This window comes from Macroventuria anomochaeta (assembly GCF_010093625.1).
Source record: "Macroventuria anomochaeta strain CBS 525.71 unplaced genomic scaffold BU25scaffold_31, whole genome shotgun sequence".
NCBI lineage: Eukaryota > Fungi > Ascomycota > Dothideomycetes > Pleosporales > Didymellaceae > Macroventuria > Macroventuria anomochaeta.
This window is the reverse complement of record NW_022985392.1, coordinates 169,238-194,923: the sequence shown is the minus strand read 5'-3', so window position 1 is coordinate 194,923 and position 25,686 is coordinate 169,238. Positions and strand designations below refer to the sequence as shown.

Here is a 25,686-nt window from a genome sequence, read left to right as displayed (position 1 = left end):
TGAGTTTTCTAAACTTCCTCATCCGTCGCTGCAACATCTACCCTGGGGTCTTCAACACATCGATTCTACAGTCAATGACCCGACAAAGGACCTAAGCAAGTGCACGAACTACCCTCCTCATATCATGCCTCCATTTCGTACTCTGCAACATCGACACCCTCCCGACGCATCCATTCAAGCACTGTCTCCCACCCATACCCTTCCTCCTCCTCTTCTTCCTCCTCCCACTGCCTTCGACTCGTGACTTCGTCTTGACGAACAAGTGAGTCCTGGCGGGCATCAATGCGCGTCAACGGAGGCAGTTGCATGTCATTCACAACGCTATAGTTAGTCGACACACTGTGATGTGGTGTCCAGCTTGTGCGGTGTTGTTGGGCGCTCTTTGACTTGCAGATATAGCGCTTAATGGACTCGAGCACATCCTTGAGCTTGGAGGTAGTCGCGCCATTTTCGCGGAGCGCACTTGGGTGCGGACTTTGTGACCGCCGGCATTGGAGGTACTTGGTGCTGTAGTTGGTTTTGTCGGGGAGTTGGAAGTGGACTGCCATTTTTGATGTTTGGGGCATGGCTGGAGGGATTCGGTGTATTTTGGGCTTGTGGGGGTTTTTCAAAACCGTGGTTCTTGTCTTTGGAAATTGGAAGTGTGTTTGTACAGAGCGAGAAGGTAATCAAGATCTGTTGGGTTATGTATGCCTGGGAATAATTCATGGGTACTTTGTAGGTTGGTTGGGATGGATGTGAACCATAGTATCCTCAATGCGAACCATACTTGCAACACCAACCACAAGCTTCACATTCATAAAAAAAAAGGTTTGAAGACCTCCTGGCTATTGTAAGTCAGCACACAGTCATAGGGGACGCTCAGTCCGTGGATGTGTGGGCGTGACCCATGGATTCCTTACAACAACCCAGAATCGCCACACCAACCGCAAACTACGCGTTCGTAAATAATACCCTGAAGGCCTCCTCGCTAACGTATGAGCTAACGGATGTGTAAGATTACCAAATAAGAGCGGACAGGCCATTTTTACCTACAACGCCTAAACGCTCGCGCTACGCTTAGACGAATGTTCAACTCAAGCTTCCGTCTCGATGCCTCCCCCACCACCCCTCTCCTTATGATGCACAAGCTCCTTAACCTTATTCTTCCCGCGATCCGCGGTATGCTTCATCCACGCCAGCGTCCTCGGGCCCTTCCACTGCATCAACCCCCGATTCTTCCTATGCAGCTCTTTATTATGCCGTTTGTAATCCTTCAACTGATCAATCGTGCCCCTCTTCCCATCGTCACTGAGCTTACTATCCGTCTTCTTGTGCTTCTGCAGGAAATCTGGGGTGATCTTCTCCATCGTCGATTTGTCTTCGTCGTCGGAGTCAGAGGATGATGATGAGGAGTCACTGTTTGAGCTTTGGATGTTGGGGGCGCCGGAGTCGTTGGTCTCGTCCCAGTCGGAGTATTCTTGATTGTTGCAGACGTCGAGGACTTCCATGACGTTGAGGAGGTGCTTGTCGCCCTTGGCGTAGTCCTCGTGGTAGCCTGAGAGCCCGGACCAGAAAGTCAGTGTCAACTCGATCTGGCCCACTTTCTCGCCGTAGCTGTCGAGCATATTGTTCTTGGCGCGGTTGAGGTCACCCTTCCAGACGTCGAGGCGGACAGTCTGCTCTTCATTGTCGACAATATTTTTCAGCCACAGGATGGCGAAGGCGGGACTGTGGTCCCGCAGAGTAGCGTCCTGGCGAAATTCGACGACCAGTGGTGATGCGTAGCGCGCCTTCACTGGTAGGCGGATGGCACGATCTCTTCGCGATCTCCACATGGTGCCGCCCTCCTCGTGTTGCTTGACCCTGCCATCCCTTCCTCGCGAGTGGAGCTTGCCTTTCCCGAGGCTGGTGGTGACTTTCATCCTTAAAGGCGCCAGTTCCTGGGGCACATCGATAGCCTTGACGACTGGCTTTATGTCTAGCGTACCATACTCCCAGCCTAGAAGCTCTCGCGGCAATTGAACCTGTAAGCTGCGGAAGACCATGGAAACGCGAGCGCGCCCGTAGCCCACACCGCCAGCCAGAGGATAGATGGAGTTGACCTGACTTCGCTCCTTGAACACCTTCTCCAAGGGAAGGTAGATGATACCAAGCAACGGGTCGTCTTCGTGTACACGAGCGTCGCGGACCGCAATGTGAACCTCTGTGTTGCGCACGTCTCGGATGAAGCGCTCGCAGCCAGCATTGAAAAACGGCTTTGAGTTCTTTGGCTTAGTGCGGGTCTTGAAGACCTTCTTGTGGTTGAGAATTATGGTGCAGTACGACGACGGCAAATTATCGCCTTCTTCCTCTTCATCGCTGGCTTCGGCATTCTTGTCCCCCTTCTTCTTGTTCAACGTTTCCAGCTCCAGTCCGGTGATCTGATGGATCTGTACGCTGAGAATACCAGATGGGTAGTCATGTGCTGGTGGCGAAGCAATGATAAGCTGATCTTGACGCGACTGGAAGTCTTCCTTCTTCTGTTGCTCCACTTCAGGTGCATGATCTACGCTGGCCTCACGCAACTTATCTTCCGCCTCCGCAAACGACTTCTTCTTGAGCTGGTCAATAGTGTTGATATCGGGTTCCTCATTCTGTGTTTCGAGCTGATCATCCGTAATTCTGGTTTTCGAATAGTATCCGAGGCTCCAGGCAAGCTTTCCAGGCATGCCTTCACCAGCCTTGAGAGCCTTGAAGCCATCCTCGCGATCGTGCATCTTGCCATTTGTTTCAGGGCCCTTCATAATCTCCTTAAGATCCAGCTCGATACGGCCGAGGTCATCATCAGCAGTCGTTCGGTCAGAGTCCCATAGCTGCAACCTCAAGCGCTCGTCAACGTTCAGCTCATCTGGAGTGACCAGAATGTAACACTCCTCGTTCCAGTACGGCTCCATGTTCTTTTGCAAGACACGAGTGGACCACATGGGCTTGCCAAACTTCGCCCATCCGACCGTGACGTATGGATCTGCGGAACCCTTCTTGAGTGGTCCCAGGCCGGCATCGCCTTCCTTGAAGTCGAATGCGTGATGGACTCTGACTACTAGTATACCCTGCGCGACTGTGTCTTTCTTGAAGTCGTCGCCCATCATCATGTCCTTGAGGTTAAGGGTCAGTGACTTCGGTGCCACGTACTCAGCAAGTGCGGCATCCATGGACGACTGAACGAAGCTTGAGATGAGTGGTACATCCATAAGATTGGGCCCCTTCTTGATGAGCGGTACACATGAGAGGTTCACCTTGGGTTGACCCAAGAAAGACATGGTACAGACTGAGAAGAATGGAGGGTCGGGGCAAAGCTGCAGTCGAATGCGGACAACGCCCACGATACCGGAGAGTTCGACCCAAACAGCTAGGACATGTCAACACAGGACAAACGACATACGAACATCGTTCACTTACGGAGTTTGATCTTGCCGGGAAGGTAGAAAGCAAGGTAGAGATGGGCATGGTTCGCGCGCGACTTAATGCCGTGTCCGGTTGCGGGGCGGTATGCGAACGCAATTTCCATGTTGACGAAATCACCTTCTTCTGCCTCCATGCTATCTTGGGGCTTATCACCTTCGCTCTCACCATTGTCAACGACAGTCCTGTCTCCCTTCTCTTCATCAGCACTCTTCAACTTCCCGTCGGCGTTTACGGATCTTGCAGCCGCGCCCGTCGGCAGCCACCTTACACCCAGAAGGCGGATTGCTTCGCTGCCCTGTCCGAGGTCTTCGACTGCAACCATACGCACCATACTCGGCAAAGAGGCTTGCATGACATCCTCGAGCGTGTCTGAGATACTGGTGAACAAGTCAGGATTAATCAGGGGCCAAATCGATGCTACCAGCGAGTTGAGCCACTGGGTACTCTCTGCGGTCTCGCTTTTAGCCAGTTTCCGCCCTTGTTGGCGTTCTGCTTGCCAGACTTCGACATCCCACACGTTCTTGATCTTGTTGTCGGTCCACTGCCTCATAAAGACGATCGTGCCTACTGCAATACCCGCTGATAGGGCTAGCTCGATCAGGTGGAAGAACTGCTTGACCCAGCCTGATGAGTTGCGTGTGAACCAGAATAGCGCTCTTACACCCAGTAAGCCAACGGCAATGATTCCTAACCCGACTTCCACAGCCCTTCGGTAGACTGTTGTGATCTCTTGCCGTGTGTTGTCAAACTCGGGCGGCGGAAATAGGACCTCCATGGCTTTGTGCGAGTCCTGGGAGTCATGCTGGTCATCCTTGAGCATGTCATCTGTCTTTTCGATACCACCAGTTCCAGTCCTTGTCTTTGGCTCTACCCCTACTGGCGGATCGTTCTCTGCAGTGCTCTTCAGATCCTTATCGGTGAAGTCGTGGATGACAACAGGCAGATGTGTGACAGGATCTGTGACCTCTCGTTCTGTGCCGTCCGCGCTGAACTTCTTCATGTGCTTGCGCGCCTTCTTGGGGTCCTGCTCAGTCATGACGCCCTCAGTGGTGTCTTCAGCTGCGGCGTTGGAGTCTTGATCCTGCGGCAGCTGCTTGCTGTTCGCAGTTACAGTCTGGCCAGCATGGTCCGGTGCCTCTTCCCTCTCTCTTGCCAAGTTCTTGTTCTCTGCATCGTAGGGCTGGTCGCCTTCGACGTGTGCTTCGGCACCGTGTGTGAAGGCATTGTATGCATCGCCAATTCGCTCGCGCCTGCTCCGTCCGTCTACGTTGTCCTCATCCGGCTCTGGGTGTCCGTACTCGTCCTGCCGTCGCTGTTTCTCTTCGCGATATCTCTGCACGGTCGGTATGGGATTGTGGGCGGTGTATGGCGACTTGTGCGACCGGCGCGCGCCTTTGACATCTTCGACGCCCGACATGGCGACTTGGTGGTGTGAGTGGGGTGGACTAGTGTACAGTGCGAAAAGGGTCGTGGGGAACGGTCGTGAAGGAAGTCGTGCAGTCAATCACTTGCTCATGTCGCGGGCAGTCGTGAGGTCGTCAGCTGGTGATTCATAAGCTCGAACGCAAGAAACAAGGATGAACACAAGTCGCAATGTCGAGCGCAGGTCAGCCCCGCAGAAGCTTGGAGATTCCTCATTTCCAGCTGATGGAGCTGTTTACAATTGAATTGACGTAGGCTAACGGGCACTGACAGGCCACCTTCAGGATTCCCGAGCCCAGAACGGCCAATCGCACTCCACATGCTGCACGTTATTCGCTCCATTAAGGCCGTCAGGTGCCGTCGTGTCGTTTCGTGAGGCTTGATCGTCATGCAATGACGTCGCATGCCAGCTTTAATGCCTTCTCAGACCACCTAGCCACATCAGCCACTTGGCAGTCGCGTGCGGGGAACCAACAAAGATTCGGAAGTCTCCTTGTAAATTTGAAGCTTGGTATCAGATGAATAGCATGGTTTGCATCGTCATTGTCGCAAACTGCACTGCGACTGGCCGTCTGCAGGTATGGCAATTGCATCGTTGCGCACTTCTTGGCGGCAGTCACTCGGTTCGTTCTTGCCGTTCCCTGCGTCGATCCTCAGAGGATGATGTGGCTGCGGACCCACACACGAGCCACAACACTAGAATAACTTGTATCCTCCCTTTCGTCGACTGATTCAACGTCAGTATGCGCTGTATTCTTCAACCATCGCAAGGGGTGACCAATTCGAAGCATCTAGATGCCGCAAAGGTCGTGACAGCTTGATGCAAAGACGCACGCTGGGGATCCAAGATAACAACCTGTGTTGTGAACTGGGAGGAGAAAAGCTTCCAATCGATGACTTTAATAGCACTGAGCTTTGTCATCCTCTACGCCTTCTCAGTGACTCCTCGTTGACTCCCAACATGCAACATTGGTGATAGTCGCCCTTTTCGACTGCGCTAGTCACACCTGCATGGGCTGCGTACGAAATTTTCTCCGCATACGAGCTAGCCCTACCGTTACGGCCGAGCCACAACGGAGCACCGAGCTCGCTTACAATTCGCATTCTACAGTCGGCATCGACCTTTCAGGGTAATTGTATGTGCCTGGAGTAGTCGCGATGCGGCATACATCTCACGCAATCCGGCAACAGCAATTTCACCATCGGAGTAGAACCCCGTGAGCAGATTTCGGAGTAGAACCCCGTGAGCAGATCTCCAGCCATAACCATCAACGACCATCACGGTTCACAATCCCATGCTACAGAAACCCCAATCCTCCAATCAGAAATCCAAGGTACCAGTCTGCTTACCAAGTTCGCTGCTGACTCACCTCGCGCCCTTCATGTCGGAATAACATCCTGCTCCACGCACTAGCGGCATAACATGCCCACTCCGATCAACCCCAGCAGTGTTTACTATCCCCCTCGTGGAATTGTCCGTATTGACCAGTCACAGCGCCAGCACAATGCTTGTTGATTCACCGACATGTCTGTGTGGCTAAGCTTTCTCCAGAAACAATTGACGAAAGCATGGTATCTGCCGCACATGCTGTGGGTCCGCACAAGGCAGCGCAAGCCAGGAGGCAATGCAGGGTGCAAGGCATCCAACGCCGACCCGGACGCGTCGACGCGTAAAACACCCGTTTGGGCAAAATTGCGAGCACTGCAATTGTTCCTTGGGGTGGTTTCCAAGAATGACATGCTGCTGTAGGGCGGCGGGGATGATTGATTGGTGGGAACCTTGTTTCGAAGGATAGAGATGGCTGCGACACGAGTGAAGAGTCATTCTGAGACGCAGCTTAGCGAGCAGTGGTGAAGGTAGGGGTGTCATTGAGGGTGTATATAAGACCAGGGAACGAGCATGGTGATAAGCATCACATCAGGCATCACATCCAGCATCTCAACGCCAAAGAGACAGTCAAGAAGCAACCCTATAATCGACTGTATTCATATCCTCGTCCTGGCTGAGCCGTTCACTATATACACGAAGCTACACATTCAAGTCACAATGTCATCCACAAGCACACCACACACCAACGCCTCCACAAGCCGCACCTCAACCTCGTCAACACCCACATATACCGCGCCCCCATCCTACGCACCCTCGGACGCCTCCTCTGTCAAGAGCACAACGTCGACAGTGAAGAAACATCTCGTCGAGGTCTTCACCCGGAAACGTAAGCTACAATCATCACCATTGTTCACCGAAACTTGTACTAATGTTCATGATAGTGAACGCTCGCAGCACCGCAACACCGACTAGGAAGGGACCAAGTGGGAAGGATGGGTTGACGACAGAAGAGCGGAAGCTCAGGAACGAGGCTCGGGCGAGCTATTACTCGACACTCGGATAGTCTCGATTGGTATCGGAAAGATTTTGTATGCTTTTGGGTAGTATATAGGTCTCGTCTGCGTCCCAGACGTTGGAAACACGTAATGCATAAAAGCCCCATTACACCACAATCCCACACCATCCACACATCTCCTCAAAACAAATCCTGCGTATTATTCCACGCCGCGCCATCCAACCACGTCAAAAAATCCTCCGCCTGCGTCGGAATAGGCTCCATCCCATCCAGCATCGGAATATCAAAGAACCCCGGTCCCGTGGCAGGCGCCATAACCTCGCTCCCCAAATTGCTCCCTGTCGGGGGCGGCTCGTAGTTCAGCACCTCGTCCAAGACTAAGGCGAGCATCTTGTTGAGCTCGGTGCAGAGCTTGTGGTTTCCGTCGCCGGGGAGGATGAGCCATTCGAGCGAGGAAGTAAGGACTGAGAGATTGCGGATCACGTCGGCGCGGAACACGGTGTCTGGGAGCGGGACGGATTCGATTGTGGATTTGCGCAGTTCGAGCGCGAGAACGCCGGCGGCGGGGAAGCAGTAGAACATTATGACTGTTGCGAAGTGTCGTCTCGTCTCGTAGGCGCCGTTTAGGGGCTTCGTGAACACGAGGGCGGTTGAGAGGAGCTTGAGGGAGACATCGAGGAGGGCTGGGAGCGCTTGTTGTGTCTGTCGCTGGAGGAGGCGTTGGGTCTGGAAGTGCGTGTGTAGGTATTCGAGGTAGGCGGAGATGAGGCGGACTGTGATGCCTGCGCCGAGGCGGTGCCAGGCGGAGTCTTCGTCGTACATTTCGTAGCGGAGGTGGACTGGAAGGCTTTCCCAAAATAGGGTGCATTCTGCGGATATGGTTCTGGGGCTGTCAGCACGTATTCGAGTGGTTCCATCGAGCACTTACTTCATGTTGTGGGCCACATCGCTGTCCTTCTCTCCGGACAACGACTGCTCCAATAATCGCTCCTTAAAAACTGCATGTTGACAACGCAATCTGATACAGGTCGATGGATGTATATGGCCGTCGGTATTCCAACCGTTCCCATCCAGCCTCGACAGTGCCTGGTTGATGACTTCCGGATCTTCAGAAACAATGACATCATCGCTAACATCGAGCAACTGTTTTCGATCGCTGTACCTCCATCCTATCATAGGAGGTCGGCCGAAAAAGATCGCCAGGGTTTTGTCGATTCGGTAGACAGCAGAGTAGACTCTTCTCCTCGCTTCGCGTATGAACAGGGGCTCTGTGTTTGCTCGCTCGGTGTATCCCCCTTCGCAGTGCATACCTGCGGCATAGAGAGCCGACACACTGTCACCTAGTCGTCGCCATGTACCGTGATCTATTTATTGTCAGAGCGGTGGTGTGTGGGGTCGGGCTTTCGACGTACAATTGTCTCCGTAGAAATTGCTGACTATCAACATGTTAGTGTATATCAGCCACACCATGATGTCGTTAACAGCCCCGTGTATTTGGCAAAGATGTATGCAGTCGTTGGATGCGTGGATCATGTTTTCGATCAGTTCGTCTCTGTCAAGTCTTGTTCCATCGTCAAGCGTAAATATTTGGTCGTGTGGTGAGGTGAATTGCATATTGGAGCACACAATTGCCAGTATGAGACCTAGAGTTTCCCATCGTAAGTTTTTGCCTGTGAATAATGTATGAAACTCTGATGGGCGCATGTTGGTAGGCACTCTCATCGGTCGCGCAGTGTTCCTCGTCATCTCTGCGTACATGGCGACCGCATCATTCTCGGTGTTTGCGAGTTGTGCCAGATCTAACCTCAATTGCGGCAGAGCAGATATGACAAGTGGGCCGATCAAAGCAGATGCTTTTTGTTGCTCGAAGTACATATTGAAAGACTTCTCGAAGAACGAGATCGGCAGAAGTTTGGTCACGATTGAGTGGCCTATACCGATCTGACAATGGCGGCTTCCAAGTACAGTTCTGTCAGATACGGAAGGCGTCCTACTTGTCCTTTCTGACGGCTGCTCGTGCACACTATCCGGTAGAGGCTGCTCTTCAACAAACACACTGGCATAGCTGGTCGAGCCGAGGAAGAATCCTCGTGTTGGATCTTGAGTCGGCTTTGGACATCCTGCTCTAGCCGTTGTCTCAGGTGGTGTTGGCCAAGAGTTGACGAGGTCGTTTCTCAGCGTGGGTGGGCTCAACGTCAAGGGAGCAAGCCTTTCGGACCCTCCAGGATGCACACTAAGCTTTCGACGGCGAGGCTCAGGCTTCTTGCGTGGAGTACCGGCGGGCTTTGTCATAGGGTTTGGGTGGTAGAAACACTTTGGTGGTCAACAGCATGCATGGAGGTGGTGGCGACCTGCTCTGCTCACTTGCTCGGTGATGCCCCGCGTTTGACATTTTTGGCATGTTGGCGTTGCATGGTCACACCGGATCTTCGAGATCCTGCACGGTTCGCAACTGGTATTTGGTAAGCTTGGCTGTGAAGGGTCTCGGAATACTGACAAACCTTCTGGGCTTTCCGTTCCTTCTGAGCTCCCTTGACATGTTTGAGACCTATCCGAATCTAGCCGGGCGTAATAGCAATAGGTACAACAGTCTCTGCTGTTGAGAACGCTTGCTCATGTCTCGTTCTCACGACCCCGAGTTCATTCCGATTGTGGAGTGCATCGCAAGTCCGAACGGATGACACAGCAAGGTGTCACCAACGATTGGCCAGTGACCTCACGAGGTGGGTCTCTCGGAATAAACACAGCGACAGCGAATGCCATTCGTCTGCAGTGCAGTTACCAGCAGCTGGAGCAGTCACAAACATCGCTGCTGTTGCCTGATGAATATCCGATATCAGAATCTGACCGCTGACAGTCACGATCCAGTTTGTTGTGTCTGGCGTTCGGCAAGGCAGTCTCACAAAGTTGCGGTCAGCGCACACCTTTTTGAACAGCCGCCATCCGCTTCCCACAGCCTGGAAACCTGGGATCCCTTTCAATATTCTGGCAATCTTGAGCGCGGCTTCACAGCATCTCCGCAATGTTTACGATCAGCTTGCTCGCCCACACAACTCTTTCGCTCTCTGAACATGTCGACATGCGCGAGAGCCGCATCACGTCGCGATTACGTTTCACAGCTATGCGCTGGCAATTGACGACTTCAACGCACCCATGATGCGGACGTCTACTGACTGACAAGGGCAGACCTGTCGCAGATCACTGGAGCAAACCATTGGCTCCAGCTCCTCAAGGGTGGCCACCTTCCTTCACACCCGTAGCAGAACCTGGCTGTGTATGCCAGCCGGCAACTGCCACAGAGCCGCAAACAATGAGCAGTTTGCGTCCATCCCTAACCATCAGCAGCTGTGCGACTCGCAATTTGCTCTGTGAACACCGCCTTTTGATGAAACCCGGGCTTAGCGAGCGAGGCGCAGTGCAGCCCGGCACGAACCTCGAAGCCTCCAGGCTGATGTTGAGGTATTGTAGCGCTCCAACGGTATGTTTCGAAATCACAGCCTTACCACCGCGCGAAGAGCGCGATCAGCAAGCGCAAGTCCGGCCGGCGACGGTGAGTTGCATCTCGGATTCTTGATGTCAAACTTTTTGGTGGAGCACAGTGCGAGCGTCTATTGCGGTTTGGTGCGACCCGGGTGCTATGCAGACGGGCTGCAGCTCAGCCAATAGCTGCATTTCGCGCCATGCCTCTTGACCGGTGGACGTGGGGCACCGTGAGATGCGCTCAGGAATTGCCAGTGTGATTGCATCTTCCTTCCTCGTTCTCAGCCGCGTTGGAAGTGATTCTTCTTGCGCGCCCTCCCTCAACTGCTCGCCCGGACCATCCCGTCTATCGTTGCCTGTTGCCCGTCCAGTTTGGCCTGTTCTGAAGCACCGCGAGCCGTTCCTCTTTGCGACTTTCTCCATTAGGGCCACCAGGCCGAAGATCGAGCGCTGGCGCATCATTTTGCCAGGCAACTTAGGAGCTAAAAGCAAAGGGCTTGAGGGTCCCCTGATCCTGCTCGGGCGCTCGTAGCGGCCCTCTGCGCATCATGTCCACTTTCCCTCCACAGTACCAATACCAGTCACAACAGTTCCTCTACGAACAGCCATTTGAGCTTGCCCAAAATGTTGCCCGTCGGTCCAAAACACCTACGGACTCCCTGATCAATCATACCGGACTCTCTCCTGGCGGCCACTCTCCTGGACCGCTCATAACCACGCCGCCGCCGTTGAGCCGAAATCCTTCGCAACAACCAGTGCCATTGCAGGAGCAGCTACCAGAACAATCGTTTTGGGACAATGGCAGCTTTTCAAATTCTCCGACGTCTGTGAGGACTCCGGATAACGATTCGTTCGAGGTGGAGATGCTCGACTCGGATATCGGGCGGTTCTACCAAGACACCAATATCATGTCGACTCAGAGTTCACACAACAACGTCCCAGCTGTAGACTCGACTATGTTCTTCAGTGATCAAGGTGCGTTTGATATTGGGCTTCCATGCGTATGCGCTAACAAGCATAGCTCTTCAGGAGGCATTCAACACTACAGTAGCTGCCAACGCTCAACAATACCAGCAACATTTCAATATGAATGCCCAACAGCAATACGGCATGATGGCAACACAACCGCACAATACGTTCTTCGGTGGAAATTACACAACTGCCCAACCACAGCAGTCTACTCAACCACAGCAGCATGAACCATGGAGCGGCCAAGGGCCTTCGAGGTTTGCGATGATCCCTCGGTCTGGGCACGTCATGTTCGACCCCATCTCCGATCCTACTTTGTACACGGAGTTCCTCAATAATGATGTCAACTTCTGGACTGCGAATTATACCGACCCCAACTCTCTCCTCTCACCGAGCGAGCCTGTAGTGCCTCCCCAGGATATGATGTTCAGCTTTAATCCACAGCATCGCGGATCTCAGGGGTCATATGGGCAAAGTCCGGTGGAAATTCGTTTCAACGGCCTCCCATCGTCAGATCAACCGACTTTCGTCAATTACGATGCAAATTCAACCCTCATCACAGACAACTACATAACACCAAATCAATTCCCCCCAACATCACCAACCTCATCAGTCGGTCAATATCCGCAATCGTTCTACCAGCCCACCCTTAGTCCACAAGTCTCAGCACCAAGTCCTGGCAGCTCAGAAGGCAAATTCTCTAACCAGCACTCAGATTTTGAGATGCTCGACACAATACCGGCACAACATTCAAACAATGCTTTCTTTCCTGCCCAGTCATCTACTCGAGGGAGCGCGTCACCTGCCCAGCCTGTACCTGAGATTTCTTTCGATGCTTCACCGGAGCCCGAACAATCAAGACGAGAGTCGACCTCGAAGAGCATGAACAAGTCGGGGGGAAGAGCGCTTGGTACGCATCTAGACCCCAGGGTCGCAAAGTCAGCCCACGATATGCGAAAGATCGTAGCATGCTGGCACTGTGTACTTCAACGAGACAAGTGCGGACCAGGAGAAACCTGCGAGAGGTGCCTGAAGCGTTCTCAGCGCCCGAACGCCGATTGTGGTTTGGGATGCTCGCGTATTAAGCTCGTCGATTTGGCTACAGCCTTCCTTCCACACCTCGTTACACAAATGCATGAGGACTCCTTCCTTACGCAGTTCGTGTCTCAGCACATTCACCAATGGGGCAATGTTGAGCTTACAGTCATGATGACTTGTGGTCAGGACAAGATGCCTCGTATTCCGGTTAAGGTCTACGAGTTCGTTCCTAAAGGAGACACACTACTGAAGCAGCTCCAATACCGAACAGACCCTGGATCGAACAAGCGAGTCATGTACACAAAGCACAGCCCACCGTTGGGAATGGTCCACATTAACTACAACGAAGAGAAGAAGTACGAGAATTATGTCAGCGACATTGTCGACAACCACCTGGACGCCTTTGGCGAGCTTTGTTGGATGGAAGACGACAACGACTTCCAGCAGAAACTGTTCAGACTGATGACAAGGGTCAAGCCGAAGAACGACGATGAGGCGAAGTTATTCCGCGAGGTCTACCGTCTCATTGTTGTCACATTTATCATGTCGCACACCCTCACCATCGCACCCGAGACCAAATATGCCACGCTCTCGCGCATGCATTCCTACAACGGTCACAATGAAACATACACATCGCCACGCATGACCAACCGCCAACTCAAATACTTCTTCTCGCGAGTGCAACGGTCAATCCAGAACGCGCTTCTCAACAAGCTCCAACAAATATTCAAATCGTCCAAGGGCTGCGACAAGTGGCTGGCAGCGTTCATCACTATCGTCGGCATGTGCATGGCACTCGAAGATGAGCAAAAGACCATTCACCTTGTTCAAACAACAAAGTCGACCACAGAAGGACTCGATGTTCGTGATGCCCAAAACCACGCGGATCATGCCAACAGGGAGATTGACACCCAGATGCACTTCATTCAGCAAATCTTCAGGTGGAAGTATAACCGTAAGCACAACCCACTGCTGAACGCTGATCACGATTGGGAGAAAGAGGTTGGCTTTGGAGATGCATCGAGTGTGAACTTTGTGCGACAAGTCGCGCAGTTGGTTAAGGAAAACAGTCAGTCTCCTTCGTCGGCAATATTGGGAATAGACTGCTAACATTACACAGCCGACTACCTGCAGCACCGAGGAGCTGTCAGTATCTCGTCTGACAATCAGACGAAGTACACAGCACGAATCGTTGGCAAGTTCCTGATGTCTTTCTGGATGCCACAATGATTGCACCGCTTTGCGCAGCACTTCTTTTTCCACATGGCCCTCTTGGAGCTCATTTGCGAGCTCGGACACGCTTCTGGCATGATTGTACATCTTCATTGTTCACTTCTACATCCATGACGACCAGCACATACCAAAATACGTTGCACAGCCTGTACCAGGCTGACGATTTACGACTACACATGTTATGACTCATGTTGTCTGCTTATTTCCTGGGGGTTTTTCATATCGGTTATTGGTCTACGGTGGTATACCCTTATACATTACCCATCATGCCAGGCTTACTGGTCATCTGGATACGCACCCGTTGTCAAAAGCGCAGCGTGCAGCTTCGATTGAATATTAATACCTATTATGCACGCACACTACATTTGCCGTCGCTTTTACTGTGATGATGACACCAAATCGAAAATAACACTCTCGGTCCCACACTGACACAACTAACAAGGCTCAACTGCACGCCTAACCGGTCATTGTGGATCCGCTCACACCGCAGACATATCCCCAGTCTTCCCAGCAGGACTGCACCTGGACCGCATAAGGCTGAGACGATGTACCCTGGTACTCGCATATGAGGTGAGGCATGGTCGTATCTGTAGCGCGCGGCACAGCCACCGCCGCATGTATCGCTTTGGAAAGTAATGCGTGGGACACGTGATAACGTTGGTGATTCCTGTCAAGATTTATACAAACTGGTGTACATCGACGTAAATGATTGCTATATGGATTGATCAGTGCAGTAAGAACTTCCTTAGTACTGACGCGATACGAGAAGCACACGAATGTCATGTCGGTCACGAAGCTGTTTACAGGTGCACTAAGCTGTATCTAGACAAGGGTGAAGGGAGACAGCGTAAGGATCCTCAAGAGGGTGATATACTGTGGCAGGATCTGAGGTGTACTTGGCGCCATATTAACCTGTGAAGTGATGAATCCCAGGGAGAGCAAAGTCATTGCGTGTTGAGTGAGGGCCTCCTTGCGAACAAGAGCAAGGCAGCTTATCTTTAGAAACAACTGTTGAAATTCGGTGAATGAAGTGAGAAGGGTTTCAATGGACATGAGTGATTACTTATCTTTATCCTGTGGATCGCCGGCAGCCTGACGTCTAGACGCTTCAACGCTGACTGACCTTGTCTGAAGTTTTCTGCCATGCTATTGAAGGCACCACTCAAGTTCGTGCAATCCATCATTCTCTACAACACCAGATTCTGCAGCCTGATGTGCGCTGCAAAGCTAGGTCTAACACGCCGAGGTTGAGCTTCTGTGGATGCAATAGCTCGGGGTCGTTGTAGGGGATCTTAATAAAAGGTGGTTCAATTTGGCCGATCCAGCCTCTGTATATGAGGCCAAGTTGAGCGAAATGTTCAAGTTTCTGATGCTGAGGCATGTCCCACCACATACCAGTAAAGTTCCTAACGAGCAGAGACAGGGTCTTCATCATTACCGATGAAGACCGTGAACGACTGGATGTTTAAAAAAGCAGGCGCTATTGAAGCAGCAATACTAGAGTGATAAGAGACGCTTGCTTGAAGCGGTATGTCCAGGGTCTTCATCCCAAAGTATGAGGGCCATGACGGCCAGGAAGTGCTTCCTGCTCAAACATGTTGACTTTCGATCACGGCCGAATTGCACCTTACGGTCGTTAGCAACCAAATCAGCACATCAATTGCGTAGATACTCCCGCAGCACCCAAAAATTCCCAAGATACACGTTCGGCGCATTTGCGCGAGACAAGAGTAAGATTGCGAGTGGGAAGTAACGACAAAAGGTTACAAACTTGAAAACGGTCACTTGCAACTCGACTGCCAGATCAAAGAAAGACGCCATCGTTGACACGACCCAATTGAATTTGACTTATTCAAGAAAGATATGTTAGGAAGCACGCATTAAATCGTGCATTCTGGCCCTAGCGTCACGTAGCGTGTAAACAGGAAGTCACATGAGGACGCGAAACCTCGGAAGAACGATGCCCAGTAAAGTTTGCGTCGACATAAAACAGAACGAACACGTCATGTACTTTCGAACGTGTACTCAACCACTCTTTGCTAGCCTCGTTACTTGTATATCGGTTATCTCTACGACATGACTGCAATGGTCGCACCGCAACCTTACACGCGACAGCATGCATTTTCGACGTCACGGAATTTGCTGAACCTTGACTGCAGCGCGGACTTGAAGTCGTATCGACGAGACCTTGGTCCTGGCGTTCAAGCAAAATGCTTCGAGAAGACGAGCGATACGATACGAGCGCAATTAGACGATCATCGAGCTTTCCTGTTACGGCATCGTCAGAGTGGACAGGCTTCTGGATTTCCCAGTCCTGTTCCACGACTTGAGGTCCCACAGTCGCATACTGTGCACAGCAATAATGCCATCCCACCACAGTTGGCAGCGCCGAACAACAATTACCACACCGCATCCCATCCTCGACCGCTTCAAATTCTATCGCAGCCACATGCGCCGCAGCAAACGGTACCGCCATCTCGGCGTGGGAGTCCAGTGCCCGGGCATATAGGGACATACCCTGCAGGTCTTCGACAGGCACTGGAGCGCTGTAGCCAGTACGGCCACCAACGCCAGCCAGGTACTGTGTGGGAAATCATCACAGATACTAAAAGCGATTATATGGATAGCTCGAAGGATGTGGTAGGAGCGTACGAGAGCTTACAAGAAGCAAACATGCAGGTCGCCAATGTCTTCCTGTTCGACAGATATTACGCTTCGGACGACGAACCCACGTACGAAGTAGAGGGCGACGGCGGTCTCAAAATTCGGTGCAAAACGGATGGTTCAACCGGAAGATATGTGGAGATCTACGTGGAGAGCGCACCAGCCAGACGAACGCTTGGTCCAGGGAGAAGATAATTCCGACATGAACCAGTGTGGGAGATGCATCTCTCGCCTTATCTACAGGACTACGCAAAGACTTGTCGCCAATAGCAGGACATTCAGACCGCCAGACTCAAGCCCTCTTCCTTCCTCTCTGGCCACCCCCCAGGCCCACACCAAGTACAAAGGCGAGCCTCAGGAAGAATGGGCCTACGGTCGATACCATCGTCACCCAATCATGAGGTCTCCAATTTCCTGGTGTAAACATCTCCTTCGTACCCATCTCCGCCCAAACCGAGTACATGTACCCGGCATCGCACAGTGCCATACCAAAGAGCATCACCTTCCAAACGTACACATTGTGCACTGCTCTAAGCGTGACAGCCTGGTTGAATGCGAACAGCATGTAGGTCGCTGCGAGCTGGTCGTAAATGATTTGCGACTTGGGACTCCATGTCGCCGTAACAGGCAAGAACTCGTGGTAGGTATCTGGCTGGGACCAGAGGTATCGAGCGCCATTGAGCGCCATTGCGGGCTCGATCCAGAGGTGCCACGCACGGTACACAAGTGGAATGTTTGGAGGGGTCATCTCGCTTGAGCTGAATCGGTCCGATGTTGCGGAAGATATGCTAAGTCACGTGGAACTGTGTGACGGGGCGGGCGGTAGCGACGAGACCCTTATTTGCGATGTTTCAGCAGTATGACAGTAAGGCTGGAGATGAAACAGATGGTGCTATGTAGTGTTCAGAACGTCGAACTAGGACACCGTACAATAAACTGGTGTGTGAGCGGGTAAAGTGCCTGCATGCAAGGTAGACGGGTATGGCGCTTGGGATGATATCACTGCTATATTAGCCTTGGTCTTAAGCCAAGAGTTGCACAAGACCAACATGTCTACCTTCCAGTGATACGTCAAGAGGCATGAAGAGTAGATAAGTCTGCTATCTCGATGGTCTCTCATAAGAATGTCCAGAGAATCGAAGGTGCCATACTTCAAATGCCATCATAATCAGCAGACATATCACCACAAATGCTCGAGCGTTCAGAAGCGCAGCACGGTCGACTCCATAGGAAGCACGACCATTGGTGGGATCGCCTCCCGTGCGTTCGATGGAAAAGCAGCAAACCTGCTTATTCGGGAAGTCATGACATGGCAGCAGGTGGAAAGTGTTCCCGTCCAATCGTTCACACATGTTTGGGGTCGTGCTCAATGGGTTACATAAAGTTGCAGCTGAGGCCAATTGCTCTGGCAGAACCAAGTACTGTGTTCCGCCATCGTTGCATGCTCGACTCCTCAACTCACTTTTCTGTCTTACATATCGTTCTTGCTGTTCGTCCACTGTGATGCACTAAACTTTCTACAGATGTTCTCGCGAAGACGAACAGTCGACTTTACCCGCGCTTTCACCACAGACGTTCAGATCACGTCATATCCAGAAACTGGCCTCGGAGCCCGTATGCATGCAGCCAGAACACCCTCAGCTTACCATAGAGGCTCTCAGCTAGCTGTACATACAGTTTGTAAACAATCAGAACTGTTCTTTTGACGATGTTGACAGAGCTGTACGTTCACAGTATAGTGTCCGCTTGAACCACATTCGACGCTCAGGGTCCACCATCGATATTTCAGGTCACTTCGGCAGCTTTCCGAGGAATTCCACCTTTTTGAGGTAACCCGCAGCTTCGAGTGGGGAACCTGCAATGAACCACGCTGAAAACTCGATGCGAAGCAAGGCCTGTGAAGCAGAGTTTTCTGCATACAGCTGAACATCGAGTTTTTCGCAGAATATTGGGTTGTCAGAGAATGCCATCACGATGGCTCACTAAGAACGTTCTAGCTCAGCTAGGCACAGCGCTGGTTTCCCCACGTGTGAGAGCCTCAAAGTGTGCCCGGTGTCAAAACGGACGCTCTCGGCGAGTGGTAGCCTCCAGAGTCCGTTGCAGCGTAAGCAAGGCTTCAAGTGCAACGGCCTAACATGTGATTGGCTGCGGCGCTGCAAAGCGTGCTTAATCTGTGCCTCGTTGAGCTGTCACTTTAAGCTCAAACTTCGTTGGACGCAGCAACTTGTTAGGTTGTACGTAAAAGTGATGCTAGAGTGATATCCAATTCCAGCACTTCGCGGAGCGGACATTGTTTGCACCAGAGTCAGTCGGCCGTGCCATGTGACGTCAGAGCGTCGCGGGGTGCTCCAATGTTTTCTTGCGCACGTCTGAAGCTTGTGAGGATCCACGTTTCGTTGGAGACGCCCCTGCTCAACCGCGCTCGCATTCGCTCAGCAAAACCAAGGAAGTTCTCTTCCGCCCGCTAAGCGCAGCCTCCTTCGTTTGTGACTACTTAAACTGTAGGTCATGCCCTCCCGCGCGCTTATTGCGTCGCGAAAACGATCCGGGCGGAGTTCAGGTTGACGATACCCACAGATTCCTCGAATTTGCGGCACAAACTTACTCACCTATAACCTCGACACCGCCTTTTGCGACTTCACCTCGAGCTTCTAGTGGGCCGCAACTATCTATAACGCGTCTCTAACGTCCTTGTACCCCGTATACCTAACCATTACCACATAAACAGTCCCACGAAAGAGGCTGCTGCGCCTATACTTCGCCCACCATGACGACCTTTGTGGTGTCATTGTAAGGTCACCACACGCTATATGCAACACTCAGACTGACAACGCAGATTTCTCCCCTATACAGTAGACTTTCATGAGTCGAAATCAGCGGCACCGAGCCCGAAGCCAGCTCCAGCTGTCCCTCCAAAGCTAATAGACATTGGGAGACAACCCTCCAAGAACAGCTTGCAAGATGCACAACAACCACCCAGTGTCCTTAAGCGGGCGCCTCCCTCGCATATCAATCTGCCTAAGACGCCTCTAGCTATGCTGGAGCAGGACGATTTCTTCACCCCCGCGCAACCGAGCGCAGCGACCCACTTCCCTAAGCCCCAAGACCCTCGAAGTCTGGTACGCAGCGACGCCCACATCCCTGAGTGGGGTGGCAGTGGTCTCTTCTTCAACCAGCCACAGTCGAGAGCCGACCCCGCGCCGCCAGACACAATTCTCGAGTACGCAAAGGCACAGGAGCGGGCGCAGATTCTTAAGGAGCGTCAGAAGGGCCCATTACACGTTGAGCAGAAGCCTGCAGACCCCCGCTGGGCAACAGGATACACAGTTGTACCTGCTGTACAGGGTAATGGTGGCTTGGCCAACGCTGTTCGTGCTGCTGTCGACAACAAATGCCTGAAGGATGTGCTTTCGGTCGGTCTGATTGGTTTCCCTACCGACAGCATCAACGAGGAGAAGAAGACCGAAATCTACGAGAAGCTGGAGGAAGAGCACGAGGCATTGACTGTCTACGTCAGCGATAAGGACTTTGATGGCCATTACGCACACTTCTGCAAGACCATCTTGTGGCCAGTCTTCCACTACGTTATTCCTGACCACCCCAAGAGCAAGGCTTTTCTTGACCACTCATGGGTGTTCTACGTCAAGGTCAACCAGGCCTTCGCCGACAAGGTTGTCAAGAACTACAAGCGCGGCGACATCATCTGGGTACACGACTACCACCTCTGCCTTGTTCCTCAGATGATTCGCCAGAAGCTGCCGGACGCACAGATTGGCTTCTTCCTTCATACTGCCTTCCCGTCTTCAGAAGTCTTCCGTTGCTTAGCTGCACGAAAGGAGCTGCTTGATGGCATGCTCGGCTCTAATTTGGTTGCTTTCCAGACTCCCGAGTACGCACACCACTTCCTCCAGACATGTAGCCGCATCCTTTCTGTCGAGGCCACCGAAGACGGTGTCCAGCTCGACACCCGCTTTGTGAATGTCTGGTCTTCACCTATCGGTATTGACCCTCGCGCACTTGCTCTTGCGCGCGAAGAGCCAGAGGTCCTTGAGTGGATACAGACAATGCAGAAGCGCTATGAAGGCAAGAAGGTTATTGTCGCACGTGACAAACTTGACAATATCCGTGGTGTACGACAGAAACTCTTGTCGTACGAGCTGTTCCTCAACAAGAACCCACAGTGGAGGGACAAGGTTGTTCTGATTCAGGTTGCGACGTCGACAACAGAAGACCCCGAGCTGGCTGCAACAGTGTCAGAGATCGTCACTCGTATCGATGCAGTACACTCGACTCTCACACACAACCCGCTCGTCTTTCTTAGGCAAGACATCGCTTTCTCGCAGTACCTCGCCCTTCTTTCCATCGCTGATGCTCTTGCGATCACATCTCTTCGCGAGGGTATGAACTTGACCTGCCACGAGTTCGTCATTTGCCAGGACGGTCGAGCTAGCGACAAGAAGCACGCACCCGTCATCCTCAGCGAGTTCACCGGCAGTGCATCGATCTTCGATGGTGCCGAGCTTGCTGTCAACCCCTGGGATTACGGCGGCATCGCCGAAGCATTCAAGCATGCTCTGGAGATGAGCGAGGAGGAGAAGGAGAGGCGCTACGCGAAGCTCCGTAACCAGGTCATGCACCACACCGGTGACTACTGGGTCAGTAACCTCAGCGAGTACCTTGCCAAGGTCCATGAGGAGCAGTACCGTCGCGACACTATGTCGATCCCTCGTCTATCATCCAGTAAGCTCGCCAGTACCTACGAACAGACCTCGAGACGTCTCTTCCTCCTTGACTACGAGGGCACGCTCGCTTCGTACGGTTCGGTCAACAGCACTGTCCTGACCAACACGGAGCGTGTGATCGATGTCCTTCGCGAGCTGTCTGCTGACAAGAAGAACGCTGTGTATGTGATGAGCGGCCGCACAGTCCCGGAAACCGAGCTGCTCTTCGACCGTCTGCCCAACCTGGGAATCATTGCTGAGAACGGCTGCTTCCTTCGCGAGCCCAACTCAGATGAGTGGATACAGTTCCCGAACGAGGAGAAGACGATCAAGTGGAAGGACTCAGTCAAGCCTATTCTTCAATACTACCTCGAGCGTGTCGAAGGTAGCCGCGTTGAGGAGCGCCACTGCTCGCTTCTCTTTCGCTACGACAAGGCCAGCGACCCAGATGCCTCCACTCGCCATGCCGGTGACTGCGCGAACCACATCAACGACGCATGCGAGCAGCAGCGCGTTAAGGCTATCCCCTCGCGTGATTACGTCATCATCGAGCCTATCGACTTTGACAAGTCTACTGCTGCCCAGCACGTCTTCAACAAGTACGAGGAATCGGCCAAGCCCGACTTCTTGTTTGTCGCCGGCAACGACCGTGATGATGAAGTCGTGTTCAAGTGGGCCAAGAAGCTGAAGGAGGAATGGGTTGTGCCAAACGTGCAGACTGTCACCGTCGGTGACAGGAATTCAGTCGCACTATCGACGCTGCCCAACGGTACCACTGGTAAGCATAAGTTGTCCACATTCAGAACGAACTCTGCTAACTCACCCAAAGGTCTCCTCGGCGTCATGAACAAGCTCGCCAAGCTCCAGTCGTAGATTGACCAGGAGCGTTATCTTGCTTCCTGGGACCTATCACACGAAGACGCGCCGCCTCAGTGTCTCCTGACACCCGCCACCCGGCGCGATTCGCTTTTCCAGTAACCTCACGAATTCATAACAGTTTACGGTTTAGAATGGCATAGAGACGTAGCGCAGCATGGAGGGATACGACGGAATGGTAATGATGTGATGATGACGACCATGGTCGATTCGAGCGTCTCAGCGTGCATGAGTGGAGTTGGAAGGGTTTACGAGGTCCTAGATCAATACCACTATCATCTCAAAGCTCTACTCACCTACCGACCGGTGAAACCGATGTCCTCGAAGCCACTGTGAAGAACAGCATGCACGCACCTTCTCCCCTGCCAAAAAGAAAAGTGCGCTAAGAGCAGCAACGGCAAGTGCTGTTCGTCTTGGGAAGACACAGCCGACACTTTCGATGCTGCAGAAAGACCAACATGTGAGAAGAAAAAATATCAAAATAAAAGCCCGACGTGGGGCTCGAACCCACAACCTTGAGATTAAGAGTCTCACGCGCTACCGATTGTGCCAGCCGGGCTATTGTTGATGGGATAAGCGAAGTCGCTCAAACCTATATAGCCAGTAACGCAAGATCACTCATCCTATTGCCCTTTCTCTGAGAGCTCTGTGCGTCGCTGGGACGAGCCAGACAGCAGGGCAGGATCTGAATGGATCCACTGATGATCGCTGCGCCCGGCAAGGCTTACCAAGGAACCATCAACTGCGGTCCGTCCATCATAGAAGACAGACATTGAGGTTGTGAGGCAAGCAAGGTACGAAGTAAATTATGAAGATGAAACCAATACTATGATCAGGCTCGAACCCAAGAATCATAAAGCAGCCAGATGAGCTGACCGGCAAGGTGATAATAGTGATATGGACTGGCAGTGGTGATTCACACTGTGACAGCTGCAGCGCGTCGCGCGTCCAAGCTCTCCGATCTCATGCCGAGGTCCATCACTATATCAACGCCCTCGCCCATCGACACGAACACCTCTATCTGCACTTCTCACTCCGCCTCTCCACATCCTCATATAATGCACACAATGGCTACACCAACGCGCTTCACCTACCCGTTCGCCACCTCCCCCGACATAATCCGCTCTTACCAGAAAGACGCCTACTTCTCTGGCGTCCTGCTCGACCAACTCTCTACGCTTCTACGCAAAATCTACAGCGCCCGCTTCGCACACACATACATATCCGAGACGCGCGTAATCGGCGAACTACTCTACCTCGGTCTTACCACTGCAATTGGGAATCGAACGCTTGGCGAAGAGTACTGCGACATAGTGCAAGTGGAGAATGAATCCGGCCGGCTACCTGCGTTAGGACGACGCGCGGGGTATATTTTGAGTTGCATACTGGGCCCGTATGCGTTGGGGAAGGTGTTGCCGAAGCTAAGGAGGAGGATGAGGGCGAAGCTTGAGGCGAATCTGAGGAGGTATGGGAGGGTGCAGGCGAAAGCACAGCAGGAGAGTGGGGGCAAGAAGGTCGGCAGGCCGCTGGGGATGAGGGTGCAGAATTATATTCTGGAGAACCTGAATACGATCACATCTCCGTCACCGGTGTATGCGCTGTCACTGGCGACATTCTACTTTTCGGGGAGTTACTATCATCTGAGTAAGAGGATATGGGGGTTGCGGTACATTTTTACAAGGCAGGTACAAGAGACGGATGCAAGAGTTGGGTACGAAGTACTTGGTGTGCTTCTGGTGCTGCAGATGGCAGTGCAGGGATATCTACACCTTCACAGCACCATGACGAGCGCAGACAGCAGCACATCTCTGCCGGTCGGGACATCAGCGGTTGTCGGCGGCGGTGCAGAAGTCTCTCTCGATCCGAATGCATACAGCGCAAACAACGCGCTTCTCTTCGATGCATCTACGCCTCCTCCTGCCACATCGTCAGACTTGCAAAAGTGGACACACACGCCAGCGAACGATAAGCCGAAGTACGAGCTGGAGAACGAGGAGACTATGGGCTGGATAGGGGGTGGAAATAGGAAGTGCACGCTGTGTTTGGAAGAGATGAAGGATCCCAGTGTAACAACATGCGGGCATGTCTTCTGCTGGACGTGTATCAGCGATTGGGCGAGGGAGAAGCCTGAGTGTCCGCTGTGTAGGCAGAGCTGTCTGGTGCAGCACGTTCTGCCTTTGCGGGGCTGAGGGGGACATTATTTCACGACTGATATGTTCAAGCATGCACGCGATACCCTGGCGACGATAAGAGCTTTTGTGGTTGCATTTGGCAGGCGTTCGATAATACGTAGGCAGCATCTTACATTATCCCATATATATTGGTTACTTTTGTTCTCGCTGTATCCACCAAGCTTATTACCCTAAACCGTTACGCTGACCCTCAGGACCCTTTGGTAGCTTCGCCAGTGACCGCGTTGACAGACTCGACCTCATCTCAAGCCCTGATGACTATAAAAATCTTGACAAGAATGCTATGCACGCCGGTATACAAGCGTGAGATGTTTAGTAGGTAGCAATTACTCGTCATTCGCCACATCGAAGAAGCCTGTCAGAGTCTTGCTGTAGTCGTCATGCTCACATTACCCTTCCACCTCGCGCCTTTGCTGATACCTCTGACAGCTTCGACTGCATTCCGCGCGCCGAATCACTCCCGTTTCGCAGGGCCGGAGGACGACAAGGACCTATCCTTCTACTGCACGGTACATGATCAGTCATCCTGGAGCTCCTTGCACTCTGACAGCGCCTTCTGGAACACGTCCTTGAGCTCCCATTGCGACTCCAGGGCAGTACGGTGATGCTCAATCCCGGCTGTGAGCAGGATGCACTTCGGTGTGTATGCTTGTACGATAGCCTGGATCCAGTCGCTGGTCTTAATTCCGCCAGAAGTGACGCGGAAGCGCATCATCGCGTGGGCAGCGTTGATTAGCGTTTCATCTCCGAGGTGGTATGCGACTTCGAGAATATCCATGAGCACGTCCAGAGTTGATTTGTCGTCGGTCACGTTGACGTAGTCTGGATCTGTAAGTGGCTCGAGGTGCCATTTGAGCTCCTTGCGCTTGGTGATCTTCAGACTGAGGGTATGCCCGGACTCAACGATACTGTCAAGGATGTATGGTGAGGCCTTGTAGGTCATGTGGTACATTTTCAGTCTAGAGTACCTCTGTCAGCTCTGTCGAAATCCAACGTCAGTGCCATACTCACCGTGCTCGACAATGTCCCCTCAGATACCTCGATGTCTGTGTCGCTATACTGGTGAAACACTCGAATACCGCACTTTCGGTGATGAAACGGAATTGAACCTTCATACGGTGCTCCAGAAGATATAACAATTGACGGAATGTATGCACCCCACCCAGAATTGGTACAGAAACTAAGTGCCTGTATCTTATTGGCTACTCTACAACAGGTACCGTGAAGCATTACCTGGTACCAGGTGTCAGACCTTGACCCAGGTGTCTACACCCTCTCACGCAGCTGCAGATGTGCTCTACGTCATGAACTACATCACTG

General features: G+C 52.5%; 9 protein-coding genes and 1 non-coding gene across 10 annotated transcripts; 5 read left to right on the top strand and 5 right to left on the bottom strand.

Annotated features, from left to right (window-relative positions):
• Window positions 1–759: 759 nt before the first annotated feature.
• BU25DRAFT_158570 (meiotically up-regulated gene 190 protein) lies at window positions 760–5,224 on the bottom strand. The gene is made up of 4 exons (XM_033700704.1): window positions 3,421–5,224; window positions 1,032–3,370; window positions 903–982; window positions 760–827 (listed from the first exon to the last, which is right to left on the bottom strand). The coding sequence occupies exons 1-2, from the start codon at window positions 4,841–4,843 to the stop codon at window positions 1,077–1,079; spliced, it is 3,717 nt and encodes a 1,238-aa protein (XP_033558544.1). The 5' UTR covers window positions 4,844–5,224; the 3' UTR covers window positions 760–827; window positions 903–982; window positions 1,032–1,076.
• A 1,154-nt stretch (window positions 5,225–6,378) lies between these two features.
• BU25DRAFT_158490 (uncharacterized protein) lies at window positions 6,379–7,307 on the top strand. Its single transcript, XM_033700703.1, has 2 exons — window positions 6,379–7,064; window positions 7,120–7,307. The coding sequence occupies exons 1-2, from the start codon at window positions 6,749–6,751 to the stop codon at window positions 7,239–7,241; spliced, it is 438 nt and encodes a 145-aa protein (XP_033558543.1). The 5' UTR covers window positions 6,379–6,748; the 3' UTR covers window positions 7,242–7,307.
• On the bottom strand, window positions 7,262–9,840 carry BU25DRAFT_158365 (uncharacterized protein). The gene is made up of 5 exons (XM_033700702.1): window positions 9,695–9,840; window positions 9,558–9,645; window positions 8,606–9,506; window positions 8,122–8,557; window positions 7,262–8,076 (listed from the first exon to the last, which is right to left on the bottom strand). Exons 1-5 carry the CDS (start codon window positions 9,730–9,732, stop codon window positions 7,374–7,376), a joined length of 2,166 nt encoding a protein of 721 aa, XP_033558542.1. The 5' UTR covers window positions 9,733–9,840; the 3' UTR covers window positions 7,262–7,373.
• A 1,381-nt stretch (window positions 9,841–11,221) lies between these two features.
• On the top strand, window positions 11,222–13,910 carry BU25DRAFT_461211 (uncharacterized protein; the record flags this gene model as incomplete). Its single annotated transcript, XM_033710424.1, has 3 exons — window positions 11,222–11,648; window positions 11,695–13,749; window positions 13,801–13,910. The coding sequence occupies 3 exons, from the start codon at window positions 11,222–11,224 to the stop codon at window positions 13,908–13,910; spliced, it is 2,592 nt and encodes an 863-aa protein (XP_033558541.1).
• Window positions 13,911–15,741: 1,831 nt separating this feature from the next.
• On the top strand, window positions 15,742–16,820 carry BU25DRAFT_158358 (uncharacterized protein). Its single transcript, XM_033700701.1, has one exon. It carries the CDS (start codon window positions 15,990–15,992, stop codon window positions 16,770–16,772), a length of 783 nt encoding a protein of 260 aa, XP_033558540.1. The 5' UTR covers window positions 15,742–15,989; the 3' UTR covers window positions 16,773–16,820.
• BU25DRAFT_413595 (uncharacterized protein) lies at window positions 16,488–17,646 on the bottom strand. Its single transcript, XM_033707069.1, has one exon. The coding sequence runs from the start codon at window positions 17,323–17,325 to the stop codon at window positions 16,870–16,872; it is 456 nt and encodes a 151-aa protein (XP_033558539.1). The 5' UTR covers window positions 17,326–17,646; the 3' UTR covers window positions 16,488–16,869.
• Window positions 17,647–19,344: 1,698 nt separating this feature from the next.
• Window positions 19,345–22,171, top strand: BU25DRAFT_424132 (glycosyltransferase family 20 protein; the record flags this gene model as incomplete). Its single annotated transcript, XM_033708259.1, has 3 exons — window positions 19,345–19,367; window positions 19,414–22,076; window positions 22,128–22,171. The coding sequence occupies 3 exons, from the start codon at window positions 19,345–19,347 to the stop codon at window positions 22,169–22,171; spliced, it is 2,730 nt and encodes a 909-aa protein (XP_033558538.1).
• A 489-nt stretch (window positions 22,172–22,660) lies between these two features.
• BU25DRAFT_t112 lies at window positions 22,661–22,733 on the bottom strand. Its single transcript has one exon. It is a non-coding gene; the product is annotated as a tRNA-Lys (tRNA).
• Window positions 22,734–23,154: 421 nt separating this feature from the next.
• On the top strand, window positions 23,155–24,479 carry BU25DRAFT_413591 (peroxisome biosynthesis protein-like protein). Its single transcript, XM_033707068.1, has one exon. The coding sequence runs from the start codon at window positions 23,242–23,244 to the stop codon at window positions 24,361–24,363; it is 1,122 nt and encodes a 373-aa protein (XP_033558537.1). The 5' UTR covers window positions 23,155–23,241; the 3' UTR covers window positions 24,364–24,479.
• Window positions 24,480–24,883: 404 nt separating this feature from the next.
• BU25DRAFT_424130 (uncharacterized protein) lies at window positions 24,884–25,481 on the bottom strand (the record flags this gene model as incomplete). The annotated part of the gene is made up of 2 exons (XM_033708258.1): window positions 24,884–25,325; window positions 25,378–25,481. The coding sequence occupies 2 exons, from the start codon at window positions 25,479–25,481 to the stop codon at window positions 24,884–24,886; spliced, it is 546 nt and encodes a 181-aa protein (XP_033558536.1).
• Window positions 25,482–25,686: the final 205 nt, after the last annotated feature.

Excerpts from the sequence above, each read along its gene's own strand:
- BU25DRAFT_158570 (XM_033700704.1), bottom strand. The coding sequence starts at position 4,843 with ATGTCGGGCGTCGAAGATGTCAAAGGCGCGCGCCGGTCGCACAAGTCG. Across the intron at positions 3,371-3,420 it reads TCCCGGCAAGATCAAACTCC|CTGTTTGGGTCGAACTCTCC; the intron begins GTAAGTGAACGA and ends GACATGTCCTAG.
- BU25DRAFT_158490 (XM_033700703.1), top strand. The coding sequence starts at position 6,749 with ATGGTGATAAGCATCACATCAGGCATCACATCCAGCATCTCAACGCCA. Across the intron at positions 7,065-7,119 it reads CGAGGTCTTCACCCGGAAAC|TGAACGCTCGCAGCACCGCA; the intron begins GTAAGCTACAAT and ends TGTTCATGATAG.
- BU25DRAFT_158365 (XM_033700702.1), bottom strand. The coding sequence starts at position 9,732 with ATGTCAAGGGAGCTCAGAAGGAACGGAAAGCCCAGAAG. Across the intron at positions 9,507-9,557 it reads CGCGGGGCATCACCGAGCAA|TGTTTCTACCACCCAAACCC; the intron begins GTGAGCAGAGCA and ends TGACCACCAAAG. Across the intron at positions 8,077-8,121 it reads GATGTGGCCCACAACATGAA|AACCATATCCGCAGAATGCA; the intron begins GTAAGTGCTCGA and ends TGACAGCCCCAG.
- BU25DRAFT_158358 (XM_033700701.1), top strand. The coding sequence starts at position 15,990 with ATGACTGCAATGGTCGCACCGCAACCTTACACGCGACAGCATGCATTT.
- BU25DRAFT_413595 (XM_033707069.1), bottom strand. The coding sequence starts at position 17,325 with ATGACCCCTCCAAACATTCCACTTGTGTACCGTGCGTGGCACCTCTGG.
- BU25DRAFT_413591 (XM_033707068.1), top strand. The coding sequence starts at position 23,242 with ATGGCTACACCAACGCGCTTCACCTACCCGTTCGCCACCTCCCCCGAC.